The 24,899-nt window shown below is 43.3% G+C and overlaps 1 protein-coding gene across 7 annotated transcripts in view; it reads left to right on the top strand.

The window, feature by feature from the left end:
* SPHK1 (sphingosine kinase 1) overlaps positions 1–24,899 on the top strand; it is a 50,825-nt gene that overhangs the window by 4,933 nt on the left and 20,993 nt on the right. For 2 of the 7 annotated variants that reach the window (XM_081320966.1, XM_081320969.1), the window contains one exon: positions 21,123–22,220. In XM_081320966.1, the coding sequence (XP_081177092.1) occupies positions 22,217–22,220 (4 nt within the window). In that variant the 5' untranslated portion in view covers positions 21,123–22,216. Of the gene's footprint in view, positions 1–4,132; positions 4,662–14,668; positions 15,002–21,122; positions 22,221–24,899 lie in introns of those variants that run through there. The other 5 variants (XM_081320963.1, XM_081320964.1, XM_081320965.1 and 2 more) reach the window with 4 other exon arrangements.

Here is a 24,899-nt window from a genome sequence, read left to right on the forward strand (position 1 = left end):
TCAACTGGGTGTTGATTGCTGGTGAGCACGTTGTCAAGCAATAACATTCGATGTTAGCATAACATTCTGATCTTTTTATTTTTTTTAGCTTTTTTATTATCTCTTAAATGGTGTGTAAATGTGGTTTACCTCTATGCGTCTGTTGTTGGCTCATTCATCTGAATGCCAAGCTTCTATGAATTCTCTAGTGTTTTTGGATTTAGTTTGGCTAGGATGTTCACAGTTTCTCAGTTGAAACTATGATTAAGTCTGTCCATGCATTGTGAGTTTTCATAGTGTCTTCTGATTGCTGGTTAGTGTTCATGGATGTACTCTGCTAGCTTATTGTCTATCTGTCCTACATAGTGGCTGTTAAAGTCATTACACTGTATGATGTAGATGACTCTTGTTTTTCTTCTTCTTAGGCTACTGGGTCTTTGGATTTATTTAATATGGCTTGGAGGGTTAGAGTTAGGGTTAAGGTTGTTGTTATTTCCTCTGCAGAAGACGACATCCAGGAAGAGTTTTTCTTTTTTATTATGACAAAGGTGTTTGTTTGTTTGTTTGTTTGTGTTTGTTTATTTATTTATTTATTTGGATTTATATACCCCCCCTTTCCCAAGGGACTCGGGGCGGTGTACAGGGCAATTAAACACTATAAACAACACATAATATACAAAAATTAAAAATTAAAAATTAAACCAATAGCCCTAAACAATAAAACACATTCTAAAATTAAATTTTTTTAAAATTTAAGATCTAAAATCCCAGTCCCTCAGTCCAGGCCGGCAAGTTCAAATAGCCAAGTCTTCAGGTTTATATACCAGATCTATACTTTTGGTTGTATGTGTGAGTGCAGTGTTTATAGCATTTCTACACATAAATCCAAAAGTATGGATTTAGTTTGCAAATGATAGCTTCATCATAAAAAAAGAGAAGACACCTGAAACAACCAACATCTTCAAAGGAATAACATTCACAAGGAAAGAAGAAAAATAGGTCAAAAACATCTCAGATACAATCAACCAATTATTGCAATCACACAGCATCACTGGAGCACAAAACTAATTAAATGTTTTACATTAAATGTTTACAAATCATGTAAAGTAAACCAAAAGAACCATACAGTGTAATGACTTTAACAGCCACTATGTAGGACAAACAGACAGAATATTAGTAGAGTGCATCCATGAACACCAACTAGCGGTCAAAAGGCATGATGAATTTTTTTTAATCCCATAACAGATGTTTCAGGAGGAAAACTGTGAACATCCTAAACCAAGATAAATCCAAAAATGCTAGGTAATTCCTAGAAGCTTGGCATTCAGACAAATCAGCCATCAATAGATATATAGAGATAAACCATATTTATACACCATTCCAAAGAGACAATTAAAAAAACCTAAGAAAGAAACCAAAAGGCCAGAACAAATCCAGCAGCCTACATTCAGATAAACAAGGATTAACATCAGACAAACAATCAAGCAAAAAGGAATACCTTAATCAAGGAAATTCTAAAGAGAAAATCTCTCTCCCATCAACACTAAAAGGCTAACTATTGTTTGTAAAAAGGCAGCAAACTCCATACTGACTAGCCTAGTTGGATAATGAAACATTTACAATCAACCAATCAAGTTGAGAGAGTACCAAAGATTCCATGGCTCAACCCTGATATATATATATATTCTCTATATATATTCTCTTCTATTAGAATCATATATATAGCATGGGTGTCAAATTCATGTCACATGACGTATCGCTACTTTTTTGCCTTTGCGGAGCTGGGGTGGTTGTGGCCTGCACGTGACGCATCCAGTCCGTGGACTGCCAGTTTGACACCCCTGATATATAGTATCACCTCTCAATCAGGCCTTATCCAGACTTGCTGTGAAATAGCTGTTGGGTAATCAATTATTTTAGAATCAGTGGATCAAAGCAAAATAACGCTACTGGGCATAGAGGGTTAAGAAAATGAGAGGAAGGGTAAATAATTATTTGAAAACATCAACACTTCTGGAATCAACGAATGGAAATAAATTGCACAATTCCATGTTTTTGTGCATTATTTGGACTGCTGCTATTTCTAGCAACCTGCTCGTATTACTTTAGTTTTAGAGAGCCTCCCAGGCAGAAGTTCAGCTATTAAAACTCTAGTTGGCATACGGTATTTCTTTCCTATGTTTAGGCCTTACTGTGTTTTTTCCAGCAAATCTTGTGCCTTTACTAGCTGTTTAATGAATAATGGGTGATAATAACTATTCACTTACCATAGGAACAAGGAGGCATCTAGTAGTATCATGCTTAAGATATGCCATAGCAAAATATTTTGTAGAAGAGTTTGGACAGATCTGGACATTTCCACCCCCACCCCCACCCCCACCCCCACCCCCACAACTAGGTTTCACCTTTCTTTTCTTTCTTTTTTTAAAAAAAGGAACCAAGCAGGGTATGACATAACAAATATCTTTACTTTTAAGATGTTTCAAGTCACTTTATTAGGGTTCTCTTTTTTCTTTTTGGAATATGGTAATATACTTACCTTTCTTCTGGAAGGAGTTGCTTTGCAAATATCAGTGGTTCTGTAGAATGTTTGATGTACAATGTACAATTGTTCATGGCCCATGCAAGGTAATTTTTGGAGTCACTGACATCTGTTAGGTTTCAGTGGGGGGGGGAAGGGTCATTCCTAATGCAATTTCAACCTTGTGGCATGAGGTTGGATGAACCTGTGGGGCAAAGACTCTGCAGCAAGTGGGAGTTAGATGGTCCCTGTTGCCTGCAAGTCTCAGCATCTATCTCCCGTCTTCACAATAATTACATCACTGGTGCCATCTCTAATTTCATGAAAAGCCTTATATAAAATCTAGACTAATTACCATGATCTCTTAAACCTGTACCTTTTCAATGAAACCTAGGGTAAAATCTATTTTGTGTATGGCAGGATGTTCTTTAAAATATTGCAACGTGGGTGTGTGTTCTGCAGATATTTCAGCCTGTTGTCATTAAAGTTAGAAACAGATGTCTATACCAATGGCACCACTGTTATCACCCTACTTGCCTGCTGAGTAGCAAAGAAGAGAAAATTCTTGGGCCTTGAAGCCCTTCAGTTAGAAGACATTTTTGTTTAGTACATGACAGGCATGGAGGAAAAGTAAAAGTAAAATCTTCACAGACATGCCTATATTATTCTTATGGCAACAATATCAAGTACAGGTAGTCCTTGACTTACAACAGTTCATTTAGTAACTGTTCAGTTATAACCGCACTGAAAAAGTGACTTATGACCATTTTTTACACTTATGACTGTTTTGCAGCATCCCCATGGTCACATGATCAAATTTCAAATGTTTGGCAATTGACTCATATTTATGACGGTTGCCATGTCCTAGGGTCACGTGACTACCTTTAGCAAACATCTGGACAAGACAGTCAATGGGGAAGCCAGATTCACTTCACAACTGTGGTACTAATGTAACATCTGCTGCGATTCACTTAACAACTGTGGCAAGAAAGGTTGTAAAATAGGGCAAAACTCCCTTAACAACTGTTTCACTTAACAATAAAAATTTGGGGCTCCATTGTGGTCGTAAGCCGAGGACTACTGTAGGCTTAAGCAGTTTTCTTCTGGGATATTTTTCCTTTACTTTCTGGTCTGGCCTATGAAATTCCCCATCCCTGGACAAACCAAATCCAACCCTACTTAGCTTTACAACAGGGGTCTTCAAACTTGGCCCTTTTATGACTTGTGGACTTCAACTCCCAGAATTCCTCAGCCAGGCATGCTGGCTGAGGAATTCTGGGAGTTGAAGTCCACAAGTCATAAAAGGGCCAAGTTTGAAGACCCCTGCTTTACAACATCAATCAGGACTAGAAACACCTGCCCTAATCCCCACGGAACTTACTAGAGCCTTCTGAACAAACAATGGAGGACTCTGGTCGGCCTTTTCAGTTCGCGGGCCCACCAAGATAACTTTTAAAACGAAATCTTTTGCGTGCACGAGAGCAGGCTAAAAAAACAAAACCAAACAAAACAAAAAAACAAACGACGGGCTGGTGAAGCGCTGGGAGTTCGTCATGAATGAATCCAGCCTCCCGCCGTTCCTGGGAGCGGCCTGCCGGTGGCGCCCGAGAGAAAAGCGCCAATCTCAAAAGCCGGCCCTCCGCCGCTCATTGAGAAGAAAGTCCCGGAGCCGCGCTGTTTCGCTCGCCTCATTGGGCTGAGCCCTAGCGCCGCGCCGGGTGGCCCGCTCCGCTCCTTGCGGCTGAGGCGATGGAAGGAGGTTCGGGCCAGGGCGTTTCCCAGGAAGTTTTGCTCTCGGGCGTCTTTCGCCTCGTCCCTTCTCTGAAGGCGAACTATGCCCTGAGCCTCACAAGCGGCGCGGAGCTGCTGGTGCGCCGGCTGGAGTCGGCTGCCCGGAGCGGCAACGCGGCCAGCGCGCTGAGCCTCTCCACCTGCGTGGGCTGCTACGCTTTCCAGAGCAAGAGCGCCTCGCAGCCGGCGGCCGCCTACTTCTCCGTCGTTTGCTACCCTTTCAAGAAGGGCTGGTGGTACCGCGGGGAAGCTCGGCAGAAGGTCGAGAAGACCTTTTGCGTCTTGACGTCGCAGGATGCCGAAGAGAACCGGCGCGTAGCCGAGACCTGGGTGAGGACGATCCGAGAGCTCTCGGCCCCCCATCTGGAAGGTGAGCGAGTCGGGCAAGCAGAAGGGAGGGCTTCTCTACCGTGGGTGGTTAGACCAGGGGTCTTCAAACTTGGCCCTTTTATGACTTGTGGACTTCAACTCCCAGAATTCCTCAGCCAGCTTTGCTGGCTGAGGAATTCTGGGAGTTGAAGTCCACAAGTCATAAAAGGGCCAAGTTTGAAGACCCCTGGGTTAGACGGAGATTTCCCCTAGTTCGCTTTCCTTCCTTTACACGTGTCGGTAACTCGCACTTGGATCTGAGGCGGTTTGGCTTCACTTTAACAGGCGAATCCCAAGGCAGCGGCTTGCTGGATTAGTGTCGTCGACGGGGTGCTGGGAGAAGTCCAGCCAACCTGATCTCTGTGTTGTGCGAAGCCAGCGAGAGGGGCTAGCTAGATAGTCATTTATGGTTGCACAAGTTTTTGGTTTTAAAAGGTTGCCAGGATGCCACCTGTAAAGCCGCCTGCTTCACATAGAGACGGACACAGAGCTGGGGTAGAGATGAGTTTATTCTGAACAGAACGAACTGGGGAAACAGGGAAGCCTGGCGTCTATTTGTACCTGCCCAGGTGGATGGCATCCAATCAGTTCAAACCTGGGCTTCCTGCCAGTGCAGGTGACAATGGGTGTAGATCCTGGCTTCCCACCAGGCTGACCATGCCTGGGGCTGTCAACAGCTTAAGTCATTAGGCTTATCCTGAGTGAGCAGTCATCGCCCGGAGCTGTCCAGCCCCTCTGCTGATCTGCACCATCAGCCTCCTGCTGTGCTGTCCTTTGTGTATGCTGGGAGGCATACACTGTACCACCTTAATATTTTTATCCGATTGTATTTGCCTCGAGTGCCTAAAGCTGCAACCCCATCGCAGGACTTGGGGTAAATGGCTTGGCTCACCCTGGGTAAAAGGGAGAGGACAGGGTCTTAATTTTTTCTCCAACTGGATAAAGCGCTGTCTAGATTTTAAAAACAAAACAACAAAAAAAACACAAGCTTATATAAAATGGCTGGAAATTAGAAAAGTCTTAATTGACTTTGAAAACTATCCCATTCATGTCCCAAAGGTGTTTTTTCAAAAGGAAACTGGACTTTCAGTGTTTTTTCGCATGAAGATGTTTTGCTTCTCATCCAAGAGGCATCTTCTTGGATGAGAAGAGGAACATCTTCAGGAGAAAAAACTCAACAAGTCTAGTTGCCTTTTGAAAAAGCACCTTTGGGACAATTGTGACCTGGATGACTGAGAATCTCCATAGACGTTTATCCCATTCATGGGCATGGGTAGAAAGGTAGGTCTGACACTCCCATACCACTTTAGCCAAGGATGTCTAAAACAAATTTCTTTTAAATTAACTTTCATAACTAATTTGGCACATTTCACATATTAACAAATACTAAGGAGGCTTCCAAAGAAAAGTTTGTGTGTGTACTACTTGGTACATATGGGATTTAAGGCTGGAGCAAAGGTACTTTTTATATTTGTAGTTTTCCCATGTGTTCCTAACTGTTACTCATTTTTTAAAATCTCCCCTTCCCCAATCCTTTAACATGTCATTAGAGCCATCTGTTTAGAAGCACCTGTATTTGGAATAAGTCTTCCAATATGGAAGTGCATAAATCAATATGCAAATTAGTGAGTGGGCCGATGACATAATGTGCACATTTCTGTGTGTGAATGCAGGATAAATATGCATGTAGCAGCACGTAGATGCACATTATGGTCGTATGTACATGCTATGAAAAAATTCCTAGCATCATTTAAATTGATTTGAGTTTTGAAACTTAAGTGAGCTGTGTAGCATGGCCTTGTGTGAGAAGTAAATTCCATTGATCGTGTGATATATTAACATTTACATACTGGAAGTAAATTCAAAATTCCAATGAATACCCTTCCTTTTAGCCTTTTGCAAGGCATTGAAGTCCTGGTTGTTTCCCCAGGCATTCGAGTCAAGGGGTGGATGAGCTATATCACTATTGTTGGTCAATAAAGTTAACAGTTTAGACATGGGAGGTAGGTGAGATTATATTTGTTTTAATTTTGTAAACTGCAGAGAGTTATTTTTGTGTGATGGGCAGCTTTATCTATACCAGGGGTCCCCAACCCCCAGTCCGTGGACCCGTACCGGGCCGTGGCATGCCAGCAACCGGTCTGCACAAACAAGCAAAGCCCCATCCGCGAGATGCAGGCAGCACACAAAACCATGCGCACTCTGGTCCACGGAAAAACCTCTCTCCATGGAACTGGTCCCTGGTGCCCAAAAGGTTGGGGACCTCTGATCTATACTACTAAAACTCTTGTTCCTATAACCTTTAATGGGCAAAATGGTGCTTCATAGGATAACGATTTTTAATCAAGATACCAATTTACAGAATGCATCCAAAATCTGGAACCCATGACTCCCATGGAATTGAAACTTGGCAAATTGTCTAAAATATTCATGACATAAAAATTAATGTTGTTGTTGTTAGTTGCGAAGTCGTGTCCGACCCATCGCGACCCTATGGACAATGTTCCTCCACGCCTTCCTGTCCTCTACCATCTTCTGGAGTCCATCTAGGCTCACGCCTACTGCTTCAGTGACTCCATCCAGCCACCTCATTCTCTGTCGTCCCCTTCTTCCCCTTAATACAGAATGTTAAAAAAAATCCCTGTGGTTATAACTCCTGATGTTTGACTGTGCTATACAGTTCAATGTGGGCTATTTTCAAAGCAACAATATCTCCCTGAATTTTTAAGAACGTTTCCAGTGAAAGCAGTACATTAGAAACACTGCCATTATTAAAAGCATTGAGAAATCCGGTATGGATACCGTATATCTCTAAAATTATGACCCAATGGGTCACACCTGTTCTGGTAGATAATATGAATAAATAAATTTGGGATTGTTGCCTTACTCCTAAGAACATACATTTAGGAGGACAATGTTTCAGTTGAAGTAAAATTTGTTGACTCAAGATCAGTCAGGCTCACATCTAACTAAACTTTATAGGATAGCACCTTAAATATCATTTCACTTAATGAATGAATGCAGGAAAACAAGAAGGGTAATTCAGATATGCAGTTATAGGGTAAAGTTGGTATTAAGCCACATATCATATCCTTGGCTGCTACACAGCTTCAGAATGGGAGCTTCCACTTGCTAGAGTGAAAATACTTGAGCACAGGACTTGTCTGGGTTCCAGATGTACTTTATTTTCTAACAGACCAGCCAATTAGTTGAAACTCTCTAACGAAATATCACAGAGATAGCATCAAAGGGAGAGGGGGACAAGCACTATGGATATCTAAGCCAGAGGTCCCCAACCTTTTGGGCACCAGTAACCGGTTCCGTGGAGAGAGGTTTTTCCACGGACCAGAGAGTGTGTGGTTTTGTGTGCTGCCTGCATCTCGCAGATGGGGCTTTGCTTGTTTGTGCAGACTGGTTGCTGGCATGCTGTGGCCTAGTACTGGTCCACGGACTGGGGGTTGGGGACCCCTGATCTAAGCCTAGTGATCCTTCCCATATACGGTAAATTATAACCGCCTACAGATTTACTTGAGGGTTGACTTGATCAAAATGCATACGACATGCTTCAGAGAGAACATGGTTAGAGTGGAAGACATGCCATTATTTCTGATTTTAGGAATTTGGGCTAGAGGACAGAATGTACATTTCCCCTTTCAGAAAGGTATTTTCTCTCCTCATCCCTTCCACACCATTTTGTAATCCATGACAGCCTCTGTAGAACTTGTTCAGAATTGCTCTGGAAAGAACATATGACTGCAATCCTAAAATCTTACTTGCCCTTTAAAAAACTCCATAACTGTCTTGCCAAAGCCAAAGTCCATCACTCTAGCAACATGTTTCTAACAGTAAGTAGATGCACTGTGAATTTTCAAATTCCTCATGATTTTTCTCATTGCTTCCCGTGTGAGTGGCATTTGTTCTTTTCTCTTTACTAGATTTTTATAAGCCTAGTTGTTCTTTAGATGTAATCCTCCAAGCAAATAGGAAAGTAAATCACTAGGAGATCTTTGGCATACTGTAGCTTATTAAAAGAACTGGTCATGAAAAAGAACCATGCTTGAATAAGAGAACTGTTCCCAATCTGTTGTGTTCATCAAGGCTTTATCAGTTCAGTGTAAGATTTGCCAGGTCTGGAGGAAAATGAATGAATTGGAGGTAATGAACCTCAATAAGGGGAGTGAGTGAGAAGATGACCTATAAAGCCCTAAATGGCATGGGTCTGGATTACCTTAGGGAGCACCTGCTACCAGCATCAGTCTCCCATCGTCCTGTGCGCGCCCACAGGGAGGGCCTCCTTAGGGTTCTGCCGGTTAGAGATTGCCGGCGGGTGATTCCCAGGGGGAGGGCGTTCTCTGTGAGTGCGCCTGCCCTTTGGAACGAACTGCCGATGGAGCTTCGGACTGCCCCCGACCTTCGCTCTTTTCGCCGGGACTTAAAAACCTGGTTGTTCGAATTGTCTGGCCTGGACTGAGGGATTTTAAATTTTAAACTATTTAATTAAATTATATTAAATTAATTTTAAAATTTTAATTTTATTGTTATTAGGAATTGTGGGCCTGTACTAATTTAATTCCATTTTATTCTTTTTTGTACTGTTTTAATTGCCCTGTGAACTGCCCTGAGTCCTTCGGGAACAGAGCGGTATATAAATTCAACTAATAAATAAATAAATAAAATAAGGGGGAAGGACTTTTTGCAGACATTTAAATGCTTCTCCTAAATAAGGAATTTGTCCAAAAGAGGTATATATCCTACCATGTCCAGTGTTGTTAATGCTCCTGAACCCCATTCTTGGGGATCTTGGACTCTATAGTTTAAAAGCATCTAGGCAGCTACAGCTTCCCTGCCTTTGGAGTAGCTCAAGATGAAAAATTAAAATTCAGGGCCACGCTTGAAGGCCTTATGTGGGCTTGGAGCACCCCTCCAAAAAATTTATCAAGCTAATTTTAACTTGATGTTAACCCTACACTTTTAGGAGTAATCACCCACAACTCCCAATTATTTTAACGTAATTGGAATTATTTTTACGTAACATAAAATCACTTCCTTTTAATGGAGTGCTGGGTCTGGTGTGCCAATAAAAGATCATGTGCAAAATTTGCTTAGAAAAAGTTGTGCTGTAATTGTTAGGACTGGAACACCTGACCTGTAAAAATCTGAATTTTCACTCGATGTCAGCGGAGAGATTCAGGAACAAACTTTACAGACATCCGATGGTCATTTGGAGTTTTGCAGCTCCAATTTGGCAGTCCTCGTGATTGTAGACTGGAAGAGATGTGTGGCTGGAAAAAAACAAACCTATTTCTGCCTGGACAATAGGTTGCAGTGACTTTCAATGCAAACCTTTCTGGCAAGGTAAACTTAAGAAGCTTGTGCAGTTCCAGTTGCCTTTAAAAAGATGATGTAGGCCTACGTCAATAGGTATTATACTACAGTAATTCTGCAGTCCAAGCTGTAACTACAGCTTCTTTTGTGGTACATAAATCATTTCCATACAATGTATATCATGGGGTGCAGTCCGCTTAAAACCAAAACAATCTTGGCGTTGGGTAAATAAAAGCATTCAGAGCTGTATATTCATTTATTTAGATTTAGGAGATGTATCTTTGGCAAGGATTAAATAGATTCCACTGATTCAGTCTTAGTCCAAGAATCTGTTTCATCAGGAGTAACAATGGGATAAGAGAAATGGATGAACACACAGTGGGAAGCAAAATTTCTCTTCCAAGTTTTTTAGAGCTATTATTACAGTTTCATTCTTACATTAACCCAGAATATTTTGCTTTTATGTGCATCATTGTCTAGTTATTTGGATAATAACAAGAAAGCTAGTATGTGGTTTGAATCACCCCCGAAAGCAGTGAAAGATCAAATTCTTTTCCAAAAGATTTATTACTCTGAAGGTTATAACAATAGTTCTTTATTTCAGCCATTCTGTGACTCCTTTTGCTAGCTTTTTTCAAAACATCCCCTTGGGGAATTGTGCTATACACATCGTAGAAAACTGGCCAAGTTAGGCAGCAAGAAAGTTAAAATGAAGAGCTTTACCAGCTGGGTTTCACAATGGCTGTAATGATGTGCTTCTTCATGGCCACTAAACCCTGTTCCATTATGGAACTATGTGACACACCTGGCCAGCTTTTGAGTTTGTGTTACTTTTTAAGAATGGTGCAGTTTTCAAATACTGGAAAGCTCTGTGACTGAGTGACAAGCTCAGCCTTCTGAGGTTAGCTTTTCAGCAGATGTTTGTTCAGGAGAAATGAGTGGTGTCATTGCTTTCAAAAAAAATCATTCCTTAGAATTAACAAAACTGACTTTTTAAAAAGTGCCACTGCTGCTTTAAGAAGGAATCCACTCCTAGAAATTAATAGGATTTTCAAAGTGGTGGCACTGTTCTTTTTTTCTTTTCTTTTTTCTATAAGCAAGTGTGGGAATCTGAAAATATCAGGCTGCATTGAAAATAGGAGAGGGAAGCTGCACTCACAGGATGTATGGAGCATTTTTCCTGAATCATTTTTGAAGCATGCGCAACCCTTAAAACTAGGATCGTTTGCCTTTCTATATTCTCTGCAATTATCTTTTTTTTTTTGCTATGTTGCAAACAAATACAGAGCATTGTCACTTTTGCATGGCTTCCTTTTCATTTTCATAAAGGGCCTTGGAGCAGTGGGCTAATGACTCCTTAAGTAACACCAGCTGCCTGCAATTAGTGCAGGTTCGCATCCCACCAGGCTCAAGGTTGACTCAGCCTTCCATCCTTCCGAGGTAGGTAAAATGAGGACCCAGATTGTTGGGGGCAATTAAGCTGACTTTGTAATAATGCCGCTTGGGGTGTGTGTGAAAGCCCTAATAAGCAGGCATATACATAGAATGAAGGCTACTGCTAAGCTTGTAAGCCACCCTGAGTCTTCGGAGAAGGGCGGGATATAAATGGCATTAAAATAATTAAAAAAAAGTAGAAACAAAGGAAGCCACTTTCTGTTCAAGCTGATGGTCTGCTTGGTTTTGTCTGTGGAAGCCACATGAACGTGGATGCTCAGGAGTGGCTCCTTGGTTCAAGGCTAACATATGGACTTGTGATGAATGCCTTACTCAGAGTCCTTCCTCCGCCGCTTCCAATCATGCATGCATGCAAGCCATTCCTGGGGTTGCTGTGTAATATAAATACGGTCCAGAACCAAAAGGATTTCAAAACTTTGCGGTTGCTGTCTACATTCTCAGTATGGTGACTCAGCATTTTTCTTAGTCATTACCATGAAACTCACAGACAGAGGAAGGGGGGGGAATGATTTGAAGAATGAAAAGTACTGTTGTTAAACCAGTCTCGTTTCATTTTAATTGTTTTCCAGGAAGAAGGAATCCTGCTGCTTTCCCCTCTGCAAGAGGTCGTTTGGAGGGTGGGAGCGTTTTTTTCAGATGGGAAACAGGGAGGGGGGGTGAAACAGGGAGAGACAGTTGCTGACTCTCTACTCAGAATTTCGCTGTGTAAACCAGTTTGTGAACTGCTAGAAGAGGCTTCTGTTTTATTGGCCGTTGTGACTAGCCCAGGGGTAGGCAACCTTGGCTCTTTTATGACTTGTGGACTTCAACTCCCAGAATTCCCGAGCCAGCCGGCTCAGGAATTCTGGGAGTTGAAGTCCACAAGTCATAAAGGAGCCAAGGTTGCCTACCCCTGAGCTAGACAGTCTTTCTCCTGTCACAATGCATGCCTTCCCAGTGGCTTGCCCTCTGAAAGCCTCTTCATGTCTTTGTGTCCTAGAGAGAAGAGACTGGTGGCTGTAAGGGGGTCATAAAAGTCAAGATGGCCATCCTGTCCTGATGCAGGGACCCCTGAGGTAGGGGGCAGGGTTTGATCACATGTTTGTGGACTCGATCTTGATGTTTCGATCCTCTCCCTTAGCAGAGATCATACAATCTTTGGCAGCCTACTATATGCTATTCTCCTTCCATAAGCGGTTAGCATTTTTTGTTTCTACAAATTTTCTGGGCTTGATCTAATCTGCAAAAGGTCTGGGTGGTTCCTGGGAAGAGATGAGTTGCTGAGGAAAAAAGTAAGGTCAATAACCTCTATCATTTTATTCTTGTGTGGAAATCAAATCGATATGTTGGCATCTGAAGGCAGAGTGACAACTGCTCGTCTCCATACAACAAAACTGAAAGGTTTAAATATATTTTAAGGGGGGAAAAGGACATTGGAAGCCATTTGAAAACTTCCTACAAATAGGATTTTATTTGAAGAATAGGATTCTTTTGGAGTACTCCATTCCCTTGGAAACATGTAAATTACACAGCATTCTTTCTACTTTTCACATTAAGTTGTGTCATTCCTCCCCTGCTAACATTTGGGACAGGATTCTAGTGTGCACTGAGGGGGGTGCATCAGTGTCATTTTTTGATGTAGTATATTTAGCTGAGCAGAGAATTGTTCAACAAGTGCCTATTATTGGTTCATTTTTGTGGTATTGCATATTGTATGTGAGGGAGTGAAAGCAGAGTTGTATGACTCTAATGGGAAGAGATAAACAAAATCAATATGTCAGATGTTACTTTAATTACTGAAAGATTACAACTTTAGGAGCCTGCCTTCAGGTTGTCTAAAACCTTTTTCTAGGCTGAATGCTAATCAGCCCAACAAAAGAAGTCAGGAAAAGAAGATATGGAGTAAACACGGGATTAGTATGATAGGATTGGTATGATTAGATATTGATATGATTAAGTTATGCCTTCCTTTTTTGTGTCATTAGAGATAAATCTAAACACAAATACTTTGGACAGTAGCCAATTTAATTTCAGATTAAATTACAAAGGTTCCTTTGTAATTGTCTTGGAATTTGGGGCTTCATCTATTGCACCAGAATTAATCTAAAAACTAGCATTTGAAAAGCTCCGTACATTAAACCTAAAGCAGATTCACACACATAAGCAACTCTGTGAGTAGTGTGATAGCTAGCTGCAAAGATGGAGACCCAGGATATTGCCGGCACATGTGAATTGAGCCCAAGGAGAAATTATGCCTGAGCACTGACTTCAGAACGGAGCCTAGACGACAGAGGAAACCAATATGAATACAATTGTGATATTTCTTATGAAGATCAGCATATTCAAATTTCATGCTAGACATTCTACAAACATTCAAAAATAGATATTGGCAGTTCTTTGTATGCCTTATGTGGGATTTGGGTCTGTTGAAAGTGATTATTTCCTCTTATAAACAAGGAGTGTGTAATAAGGAAACACTCCAGAATTTCATTTGCACTGATATCTGAAATAACACCTTTCTTATAGTGTTACCTTCTTGGTATGCTTTGGATACATCATTCAATGTGACATCTGTCACTTCCACACATTGCATATATCAGACATTTGCACCTTTACTGTGTTTGGAGAGATAAGGAAACTGTCAGAGTGTTATTCGGAGCATGCACTTTTTTTAAAAAAAAAAAGGCAGAATGAAAATTGAATTATACTTCCAGTTAGAAAAGCAAAGTGAAATAGAACAAATTTCTAAATATGACCATCTCAGGAAGCTATTTAAACGATTTCAGTAGCAAAAATGATGCTTTGTTCAACAGTGAAAATAACTACCAGTTTAGACAAAGTCATTTCTTCCCACACAAACAAACCCAGCAGCCTTTCACGTAGACCAGCAGTTCCCAAACTTTTCTATACCCTGCACCCCTAGAACGCTTCTGATATATTCTCGCACCCCTTACAAAAGTTCAAAATAACGGCAAAAAATTATGCATATACACTATAATTTTGAAAACCCAAGTTTTCGTACCCCCTGGAAAATCCGTCTCGCACCCCTGGCTGGGAACCTCTAACATGGACAAATTCAGGTATTCACTTTAAGTTCCAGAATGAATCAGAGTTTGTGGATATTTAAATCCAGAATCATTTGGGTTGCAGGTTCTGCGTGCCATGATCGGTGTTCATCTGTAGAAGCAAATGAGTGAGCAACCTGGGAGCACAAGCTTATATCATTATCAGTAATCTCTTGGTGGTGCATCAGAAACCAGCAGCTTAGCAAATGCCAGGAAAGAGACTGTGATCCCGCTGATGCTCTGCTGCAGGAGGACACACTTGCCCATATGTTTCCTGACCTTTGTTTTCTGGGTGGAGAGGCTGACTCTGCCACACCTTCCCTGATTGCAGTCCGTGTAGTATAGGGAACAACGAGAGAGAAAGCTTGCAAGTCGGGTTGGTTTCTGGCTGGAGGTGGCTTGTAAGTACCACGGATTATGGTGTGGTAGAGCTGGCTGCCTTGTGTAAATTGGCTTGCTGGTGTTGCACGAAAAAGATTCCAAAAGAACCTGCCCAGAATCCCTAATGCTCTTAGAGGTGAGTGGAGGGGCTGCAGTGCCTAACAGGGGGGGGGAAGCAAGAATGCCTCTTTTCTGTGATACCGATCCTCAGCGGAAGAGGCTTGCCACAGAGAGCGTGTCCTGTTTCACAGTAAACCAGTGTATGGCGAGTTGGTTATGATTTAGTTATTTGTGTGAACCTAGTCCTAGCCAATAGTGACTTATTCAGTGAATCATAACCATACAAATCAAGGCCTAGTGAAATGTGAGTCCCGTTATTAATACATTTATGAAATGGTCCATATGGTGCGAACCATATGGGTGATTAGTGATTCAGTAATCATTTCTCTGACAAGGTTATGCTGATTAAAGGATGGGCATGTTATGCAGTTAGACTTTCTCAAAGACTTTTATCAGAGTTGATTTTCCTTCAAAGTCATATCACTTTTCTTCTGTTTATGAAAAAATATGCAAATGCAGATAAAGCCCTATTGAAATATCAGCCATCTCTATATTGTTACAAATAAGAGCAAGATCTCTGTTTTCCTTTATCTAGGCCCCTCTTAAAACTATATTTTGGTAATTGGGAGGGGTGCAATGTGGAAAAATGACTCAGCAGTTTTGACTTCTTGAAAATCAGCAAGTCTCTGCTTTCAGAGACATGATAAATTTTCTTTGTTTTTTCTTCTTTGCATCATGCAATGCTGAATCATAGCTACGGGATTTGGCCATTGCAAAATCATCTGGCAAAAATTCGCCTAGTTTATTCTCTAGTCTAGATTTTTTTTTCTGCGTTTCAGAAATAAGTATTAGAAGAGTGGGTGGGATGATGAGGGTTGAAATCCAATATATCTGAAGAACATAAGGATTAAGGATTAAGGATTTATTAAATTTATATGCCGCCCTTCTCCCCAAGGACTCAGGGCGGCTCACAACAATAAAAATTAAGAGACATAAAATACAAAAATTAAAAAAGAATTAAACAATGAATATAAGAAATACGGGACAATTTACACAATAAAAACCAAATTAAAAACCATGGTCAGTCCAGGCCCGCTTGTTGGAACAACCATGTCTTCAGGTCACGGCGGAAGGATCGAAGGTCAGGGGCCGTCCGCAGCTCCAGAGGCAGTTCATTCCAGAGGGTTGGCGCGCCCACAGAGAAGGCTCTCCCCCTGGGGGTCGCCAGCCGGCATTGCCTGGCCAACGGAACCCTGAGGAGGCCGACTCTGTGGGAGCGAACTGGGCGATGGGAGGTTGACATTGGCAGCAGGTGGTCTCACAAGTACCCTGGGCCTAAGCCATGTAGGGCTTTAAAGGTAATTACCAGCACCTTGAATCGCACCCGGAGGGCGACCAGAAGCCAATGCAGCTCGCGCAGGAGAGGTGTAACATGGGAGTATCGAGATACTCCCATAAGCACCCGCGCGACCGCATTTTGCACCAGCTGAAGCCTCCGGGTGCACTTCAAGGACAGCCCCTTGTAGAGAGCATTGCAGTAATCCAGGCGAGAAGTGACAAGGGCGTGGGTGACCGTGCATAGGGCATCTCGGTCCAAAAAGGGGCGCAAATGGCACACCAGGCAAACCTGTGCAAAGGCCCCCCTGGTCATGGCAGTAAGATGATCTTCCAGGTTCTCCCCCCATCAAAAGAGATGGAACATGTTGGACAATGCGAGATGCTGGTATCCGCAGCCACTCGGTCTTGAAGGGGTTCAGCCTGAGCCTGTTCCTTCCCATCCAGACCCGCACCGCCACCAGGCACCAGGACATCACGTCAAGGGCATTACTGGGTTGGTTCGGGGTGGAGATAAACAACTGGGTATTATCCGCATATTGGTGATACCTCACCCTAAAGCCACGGATGATCTCACCCAGCGGCTTCATATAGATGTTAAACAGGAGGGGGGAGAGAACCGACCCCTGAGGTACCCCACAGGAAAAGGGCCTCGGGGTGGAACTCTGCCCCCCTGCCACTACAAACTGCAAATGGCCCGAGAGGTAGGAGGAGAACCACCGTAAAACAGTGCCTCCCACTCCCAACCCCTCGAGCCGTCGCAGCAGGATACCATGGTCAATGGTATCAAAAGCCGCTGAGAGGTCAAGTAGGACCAGAACAGAGGAGCAACCCCTGTCCCGGGCCCGCCAGAGATCATCTACCAGTGCGACCAATGCCGTTTCCGTGCTGTAACTGGGTCTGAAACTGGACTGGTACGGGTCCAGATAGCGTTAGGGAAAGTTTGAAGTACATGAATAAATACAAGAATGCCACAAAAAGGTTATAATTTCAGATGCAGTCATGTGGTGATCTGCTTTATGATTGTCAAGACTTAATGTGGGCTCAATTACAGTCGTAAGTTGACAACTACTTGTATACATAAGGAACTTAGGCAAAAGGAATGGGCTACATCAGCGGTCCCCAATCTTTCTGGCTCCACAGACCAGCGGGGGTGGGTGGGGTGGGGGGTGGAAGGAGATGGTTTCACCCGTTCACCCGCCATTTGCTTAGCCTGGTTCCCAGCAGGCCGCAAACTGGGAGTTGGGGACCCCTGGGCTACATGATACTGTTCCTAATCTAAAGAAATATAAATTTAATAAATAAATAACTGAATAATATGAAGAAATTAATTGTAATATATTTCCAATAAATAAAGAGCAAATTGTGCTCGAATTTGCAGTGAAGGCTAAGATGAGGCTATTATCTTTGTTACAACTTGGCCCGTAGATCCCAGGCATCAGAAGTTAACTGTGCCCTATAAAGTGCAAATCGAAGCACAACAGCATGAAACAGGACATGAGGTGAGGCACAGAGGTAGCTAAGAATGTAGGATTTGTGCTGTAGTTGCTTGTGGTATTTATTGTGGCCCTGCTAGTGAATTAGGGTAAGTAGAAGTTGGTTCTGTCCTTACTAAGATATTTTCCCAGTAACCTTCTTAGAGGATTTCTGGTTTTTTTTCTTCAAGGTAGAGTTCTGCTATGTTAGCTTGGGTTGATAGGAACTATAGTCTAATCTGCTTGGAGGCTGCAGTTTGAGCATAGTTGACCTATAATCAGTCAGTCCTTCTGCAGTTAGGTCTCAATGGGAAAGATTCTAATATTTGATATCCTTTTTAAATAGGGCTAGCTAACCATTAGGTCATCCTTTCAGAGATATTTCCTTACCTAAAGAGAGAAAGAGAATGACTAGGGGCAGGCAAAAAAGATAGTGAGAGTCAGAATGACTTCTGACTTCCTGCCAACTTTCCCATTGGCTTTGCTTGTAGGAAGCTGGCAGGGAGTATCAGAAATCTCCTCTTCCTCGGCTGACCTGTGGAACTACCTGCCACTTTGTTAGGGGGAGAGGAAACAAGGAGAACCATGGACTGTAAGGAAAACTGCACCCCTTCTGCTTCAATCTTGGGATGTCTCCAAGGGCTCCCTCCTCTGGGGAGGAAGTGGGCTCACTGCACATGCCCCCCCCTCCCCAGCCAAACATACCATGCCAGAAAGCATCTGAGTCACTCCCTCATTCTCCCCTCATCAGACACTGCCATTCAGAGGTTTCAAATTTTGGGCCTGGTTCCAAAGCAGCCAGTTGCCACTCGGCTGTCAGGACTTACTGCCATTCAATTGGGTACAGTGGTACAATTGGGCAGAGAGCCATTTAATATAATGGTTAGAGTGCTGGCCTAGAAACAAAGAGACTGTGAGTTCTAGTCCTGCCTTAGGCACAAAAGCTAGCTAGTGATTTTGGGCCAGTCACTCTCTGTCAGCCCAAACTACCACAGTGTTGTTGCTGTGGAGAAAATAGGAGGAGGAGGGAGGAATGTTATATGTACTGTGTGTTCATTGCCTTGAGTTACTTACAAAGTAATAAAGGCAGGATAAAAATTTAATAAATATAAATAAATAAGTACAGTGGCCCGAGGGAGGTGGGAAAGAAGGCAGGATTCCATGCAACCTACAGGTTTTGGGAAGTGTAGTCAGAAGGCACTTTAGGGCTGAAATGGCTACAACTTCCCCAAATTACATTCCCATGGCACCAGGTATTCTGTAAATTAGCCCGTCGGAGTTACCTTGGTTCAACAACTGTTGCCCTCTGCCTTCCTATTTTCCCAATGTGAAGATTGCAAACAAACAGACACAAGAATTTTAGCAACATATAAAAATGTTAGCACTAATCCATTTCAAAGGGCAGAATTACCAAATTCTGAATCATGAACTGAAACCTGAAGAGCAAGATAGGAAAGACTAACCTGCTTTCTTAGGAAGTGCTTGCAAAACACAGGTTGTTATCATCCTTTCTGCAAAATATTTTCAGTTGTGAGTACTTTGCCCACTGAATCAGGTCTCTAAAGGGATCTTTTATTCTTGGTTCTAGATCAAGCCTCTTGTCAACTCATATGACAAACTAGTCTCTGTTTAGCATTATGACTGCAAGCTTCCAGCTGGCAAAATCTGGATACCCGAATGGGGTTTGTTTCTCTTGTGTATATCCACCCATACACCCGTAGTCCTGGGCGACTCCTAAAATTCTCCCTTGGGTTAGCTAGCAAACTCCTGTGAGGTAATTGTGTTGTCAAAATTTAGCATTCTGGCTTTCCAGTGGTATGCAGTGGTTTCCTGGCGTTTGTTAGAATAATAACACACAGGATGTGGAGGAGTTACATCCTAGATTGTTGATGAAAACCTTGACCTGGCACTGCCCATTTTTTGCCTTTCCCTCAGATTCTTACTCCCATCCACTTTGGAAAAGTGTGCTCCCTGGTATTCCTCTCAAACCCCAAATTCTTGGGACTCAGAACTGAAGAAGCTTCTTGGATGAGAAGTGAACTATCTTCAAGGAAAAACAAAGTCCAGTTGCCTTTTGAAAAAGTACCTTTGGAACAACCATGACCTGGCTGACTGAAAATCTCCATAGACCCTTGGGGCTGAAAGATTGCCCACCAACTGGCAAAGGCTAATGATAAGGGGAACTCACAGTCAATCTTAAACTGAGACAGCAACCCCCAGCTCAGGGACCTCGAGAAGTTTTGGATCACATTTCCGGAAAGTTTGCCTAGTGCAGCAGGGCTTTACAAACCTAGCAACTTTAAGACTTGTGGACTTCAACTCCCAGAATTCTTCAGCCAGCTATGTCTAGTGGTAAAGGGGTGTCTTGTGACTGGTTGTAGAGAAGCATAGAGATAACCTTGGGAAAGGAGTGTGGAGATTGTTAGCAAAACATAAATTGAGTCCAGGAAGATTTGAGAAAGAAAATTAACACAGCTCCGCCTTGATTCTCTTTGGTGCAAGAGGGAGGGAAGGGTTCCAGGCTTTCAAGATTCTGTTATTTTAGCCTATATTAATAGAGTTCAGCTCTAAATTTGTAGTGTCAGTAGTGACACCACAAAGGGCTGACACTGGTGTAATGTATTGGGCCTTTTACTTGAACTGTTTTCACATGTCTTTGAATGCTGCTTGAGATTGTCTAATTAGGGTGTCTGTGTAACAGTCGCTGGCTGCCCAGACATGCAGTCTCCAGGACGATCATTGGTTGGCTCTGGGGCGGGAATAGGTTCCTTCAAACCTAGTGGCCACCGCCTAGTGGCCACCCGTATAAGTCAGGGCTTTTCAACCAGTGGTACGGGTACCACCTGTGGTACAATGGCACCATCCTAGAAAAGTGGTAGCAGGGGAGGGGAATGAGCTGAACCGGTGGCAGCACTGCACAAGCCTGAGTGAGAGATGGCTGGAGTTGCAGGGCTGTCAGGTCTCAGTAGAAGCGCCAGGATCAGCACCAGGCTCCAGCTGGAATGTTGCAGCATCTCCAGGGTCTTGTGATTTACATTCAGATCCTTGGCAACTGATTCATATTTATGACAGTCACAGTGTCCCAGGGTCATGTGAAGTGACCAAAACCTGCTGCAACCACCCAGCAGATGGAGGGAATAAAAACCAAACAGACCGCCACCCCACCCCCGCTGCCAATCCTCAACAGAAATGCTCACAAGAATGAAAGCCTCAGACAGGAGGAAGAGCGCTGCCGGGCGGGCAGGCAGGTGTCTTGCTTGGCTGTGGCTTGGGGGGCACTTTTTTCAGTGCCATTGTAACTTCGAACAGTCACTAAGCAAACTGTTGTAAGTCGAGGATTACCCGTACTTCATCACTTTTTTTCCTTTTTTCTTTTTTGGTCATCAGGTTTTTGACATCTTGCTAGGCGACTGGTGGTACTCGGATGTTGCCATATCCTAAAAGTGGTACAATGGGTGAAAAGCTTGAAAAGCCCTGGTATAAGTAGCTGCGTAGAAGCCTCTGTTCTCAGTTCTGTTCCTGTTCTACAATAAAGCAATGTTCCTGTTTGAACCCTCTCATCTCGCCTCCTACTTGCAAGAAACCCACTACACAACAACTGGCTTTCCTCATTATGAGAACCATTTTGTGATTAGGAAGCCTTCTTGACAACAGCCATTTTTGTAAAATACCCCCCTCCCCCAGATAGATGCCAGAATTCTGAAGATGCTCATCAACTCGGAAAAGACTTATAGTAACCAGAATAGGTGTGACCCAACTGTGGATTTTATGGCCACGCAGGAGAGTAAGGCAGATTGTAAATACTGCAGAATGGAAATGGACAGGAGATATGCAAGGAAGGCAGAGATGTCAGCAGTTCTTTGAAAAGGGCAGAATTCACATGTTTTAGTGAGCAAGATATACAAGTGGCTATTTTTAAGCTTTTAGGAAATTCCACCAAATTCCTTATTGGATTGTGAAGTTCAGCGATAGCCAACTGAAATGAGAATGAAATGTTTGGCCACCAGATGTAAGGGCAGAAAGGCAAGAACTGCCCCGGGTAGATGCTATCTCCAGATTTTTCATAGAAAAAAAATACTTTGATGCAGGACACACAATTTTGGAAAAGTATTTAAAACTAAAAGCTTTAATTTCAATTAGGTTTTTTTTAGCATATTCATGTTGTTTTGAAGAGAGGAAGTACCTCAGCCTTTCTTCCAAGGGGTCCAAAATGCCTCTGGAAGGGATGAGGCAATGGGATGCAAGTTCGTCCGTTGTTGGCCATAATTGGCTCCCATTGCGACCTCAGCATGCTCCTCCCCTAAATCGACAGAGCAAATAATTCTAGCAGGGTTGCATTTTCTCCTCTTTGCAGCAGTCAGCCAAACCTGCTTTTGATTTTAAAGAAACCTAATAGGACATGGGCCAGACTTCTGGAAAGTACCCTTTGAAGGCTAGAGGAAGTGAGACCAAAGAAGATCTGCCTTTCCAGCATCTGGAGCATGGGTGAGTCGGAAAGGCGACCTTCTGTCTGGTCATCTTTCTTGAGCAGGGCTACTGGTTGTTACAAAGGAAAGTGTACATAAAGCAGGTTGTAAATCATCTGAGGCAGCCCTCGTGCACAGAGATAATTTTAGACTCTCCGTTTAATGGCTTGCTAGGAGCCCCTTCCTTAAGCTGACAAGCTGAATAACGCTAGCTTGTCTAGGTCACTTCACAGGGCACTTCCACGCTTTATTATTTCTTAACGCATTCCTGGTACATACGTGCAAAAAAGGAAGCAAAATAAAACCGTGTTCAGAGGTGAGATCCTCTGAGCTGTTTCTCCCATTTGAACTCATGTACATCGTGGCTACAAGAATGGGGCGGAGCTGGCTTCCTCTGTCCTAAACTCATGTCCTTGGAGCACCTGTTCTTCAGAGGAAAATAGATCAAGAAGGGAGTATTTATTTATTTATTTATTTATTCGGTTTATATACCGCCCTACTCCCGAAGGACTCAGGGCGGTTTACAAGGCAAAATTTAAAAACAATACAATATAAAATTAAAATAAAATTAAATTAAGTCTAGCCCCCAAAAATTAAAATCACAATTTAAAAACATTAAAACCCCTCAGTCCAGACCAGATAGCTCAAAGAGCCAGGTTTTTAGGTCCCGGCGAAATGAACGAAGGTCGGGGGCAGTCCGGAGTTCCGTTGGCAGTTGATTCCATAGGGCAGGCGCGCCCACAGAGAACGCCCTCCCCCTGGGGATCGCCCGTCGGCAATCCTTCACCGGCGATACCCTGAGGAGGCCCTCCCTGTGGGAGCGCACAGGACAATGGGAAATTGACGCTGGCAGCAGGTGCTCCCTCAGATAATCCGGGCCCATGCCATTTAGTGCTTTATAGGTCATCACCAGCACCTTGAATTTCACCCGGAGGGCAACTGGAAGCCAATGCAGCTCGCGGAGAAGAGGTGTTACATGGGAGTATTGGGAGACTCCCATCACAACTCATGCGGCTGCATTCTGCACCAGCTGAAGCCTCCGAGTGGTCCTCAGGGGCAGCCCCATGTAGAGAGCATTGCAGTAGTCTAGCCGGGAGGTCACGAGCGCATGGGTGACTGTGCGTAGGGCATCTCGGTCCAGAGTAAACACCCCTAACCACACACACCCACACACCCACACCTGGGAACTCCCACTTCTCCAATGAAATGTTCCCCAATTAAACCATTACATACACACGCCACAGATCAAATCCACAGGGTGGCAGTAAGCTCTATAACCTCTGTAAGTGTGGACGACAATTTCAGCCCTGATTCTGAGCCCGTCATTTGCTGCTCGTAGGGTGGATATTGAAATCCACCTCCCCCCTGGATGTTTGGGCCCTGGATTTCAGCCCAGTGGCCCAGCCCTTGCTGCATTACAGTGAAGTTTCCTTCTCAACGTATTGCAGGTCTATTGGATGACAGTTCTGGATATCTGCAAAGTTGGACACCTTTCATTTACTGTATTCTGTTTTGAGTGGATGTTACCTATTTCTGCCGTTGGGCGTGCTCTTGCTTTCTCAATAGAGTGCTTGCCTCTGTCTCCCTCCTCTGACACGAATGTATGTGTGATCTGTAGCACATGTATGTAATGACATGTGGGAATGACCTGGGGAGATGGGAGGGAGAGCCACAGATGGGACAATGGGCATATAAAAACTATCTTAGCCCACAGGAGGGTTGAACCCAAAGAGAGAGTGTGTAGGAAGCATTTCAGAAATGACCTTCCCAGGTTTCCAGACAGTAAAAGGAGAGGAGGGGAGAAATACATTCAGACTTGGTAAGATTTGGTTAATGCAACCTTACAATAAAGATAGATCTGGTAGTGCTGGTTGTGCGCCTTGCCTGGACTACCTTGCAGGGCTAACAAAGTGTGACCAGGACTATATCTTAATGAAATAAAAGAGTGCTCCAAATAAGCTCTTTCAATTACTCAAAAGTGCTTATGCTGTGACATTTCAATTTTTATATACTTTACTTTGCTTATGACAGCTAAGGAAATCCCTGTCCTAGTTGGGCATTTGAAACCTCATTCACAAATCTCTTGGCGGTATGGAGATTCCAGCAGATCTTGCCAACTTACCTTCACATCAGCCCGAAGGGCTAGAACAGGGGTAGGCAACCTCGGCTCTTTTATGACTCATGGACTTCAACTCCCAGAATTCCTGAGTCAGCTCAGGAATTCCTGAGTCGGCTCAGAATCAGGGCTGAAATTGGTCGCCCACACTTACAGAGGTTATAGACCTATGCTGACTCAGGAATTCTGGGAGTTGAAGTCCATGAGTCATAAAAGAGCTGAGGTTGCCTACCCCTGGGCTAGAACATAAGAAGAGTCCTGTGGGATCAAGCCAAGGCCCCTCTGTCCGCCTTTTTGATTCTCATAGGGATCAGTCAAGTAGGAGACGTTTCCCTGTTGGATTTGGTCTATATCAGGGGTAGGCAACCATGGCTCTTTTATGACTCGTGGACAGTCACCGCTGGCTCAGGAATTCTGGGAGTTGAAGTCCACGAGTCATAAAAGAGCCAAGGTTGCCTACCCCTGGTCTATACCGTTGGGTTCTTAAAATCGCCCTTGTTGCATTTTTCAGCTAAGAATCTAAATCCTGTACTAAGACGCGCTTTCTGGAGGTTTTCTATGTTGGGGTCCAAATTGCATTTC

This window comes from Vipera berus, assembly GCF_964194415.1.
Source record: "Vipera berus genome assembly, chromosome: 2".
NCBI lineage: Eukaryota > Metazoa > Chordata > Lepidosauria > Squamata > Viperidae > Vipera > Vipera berus.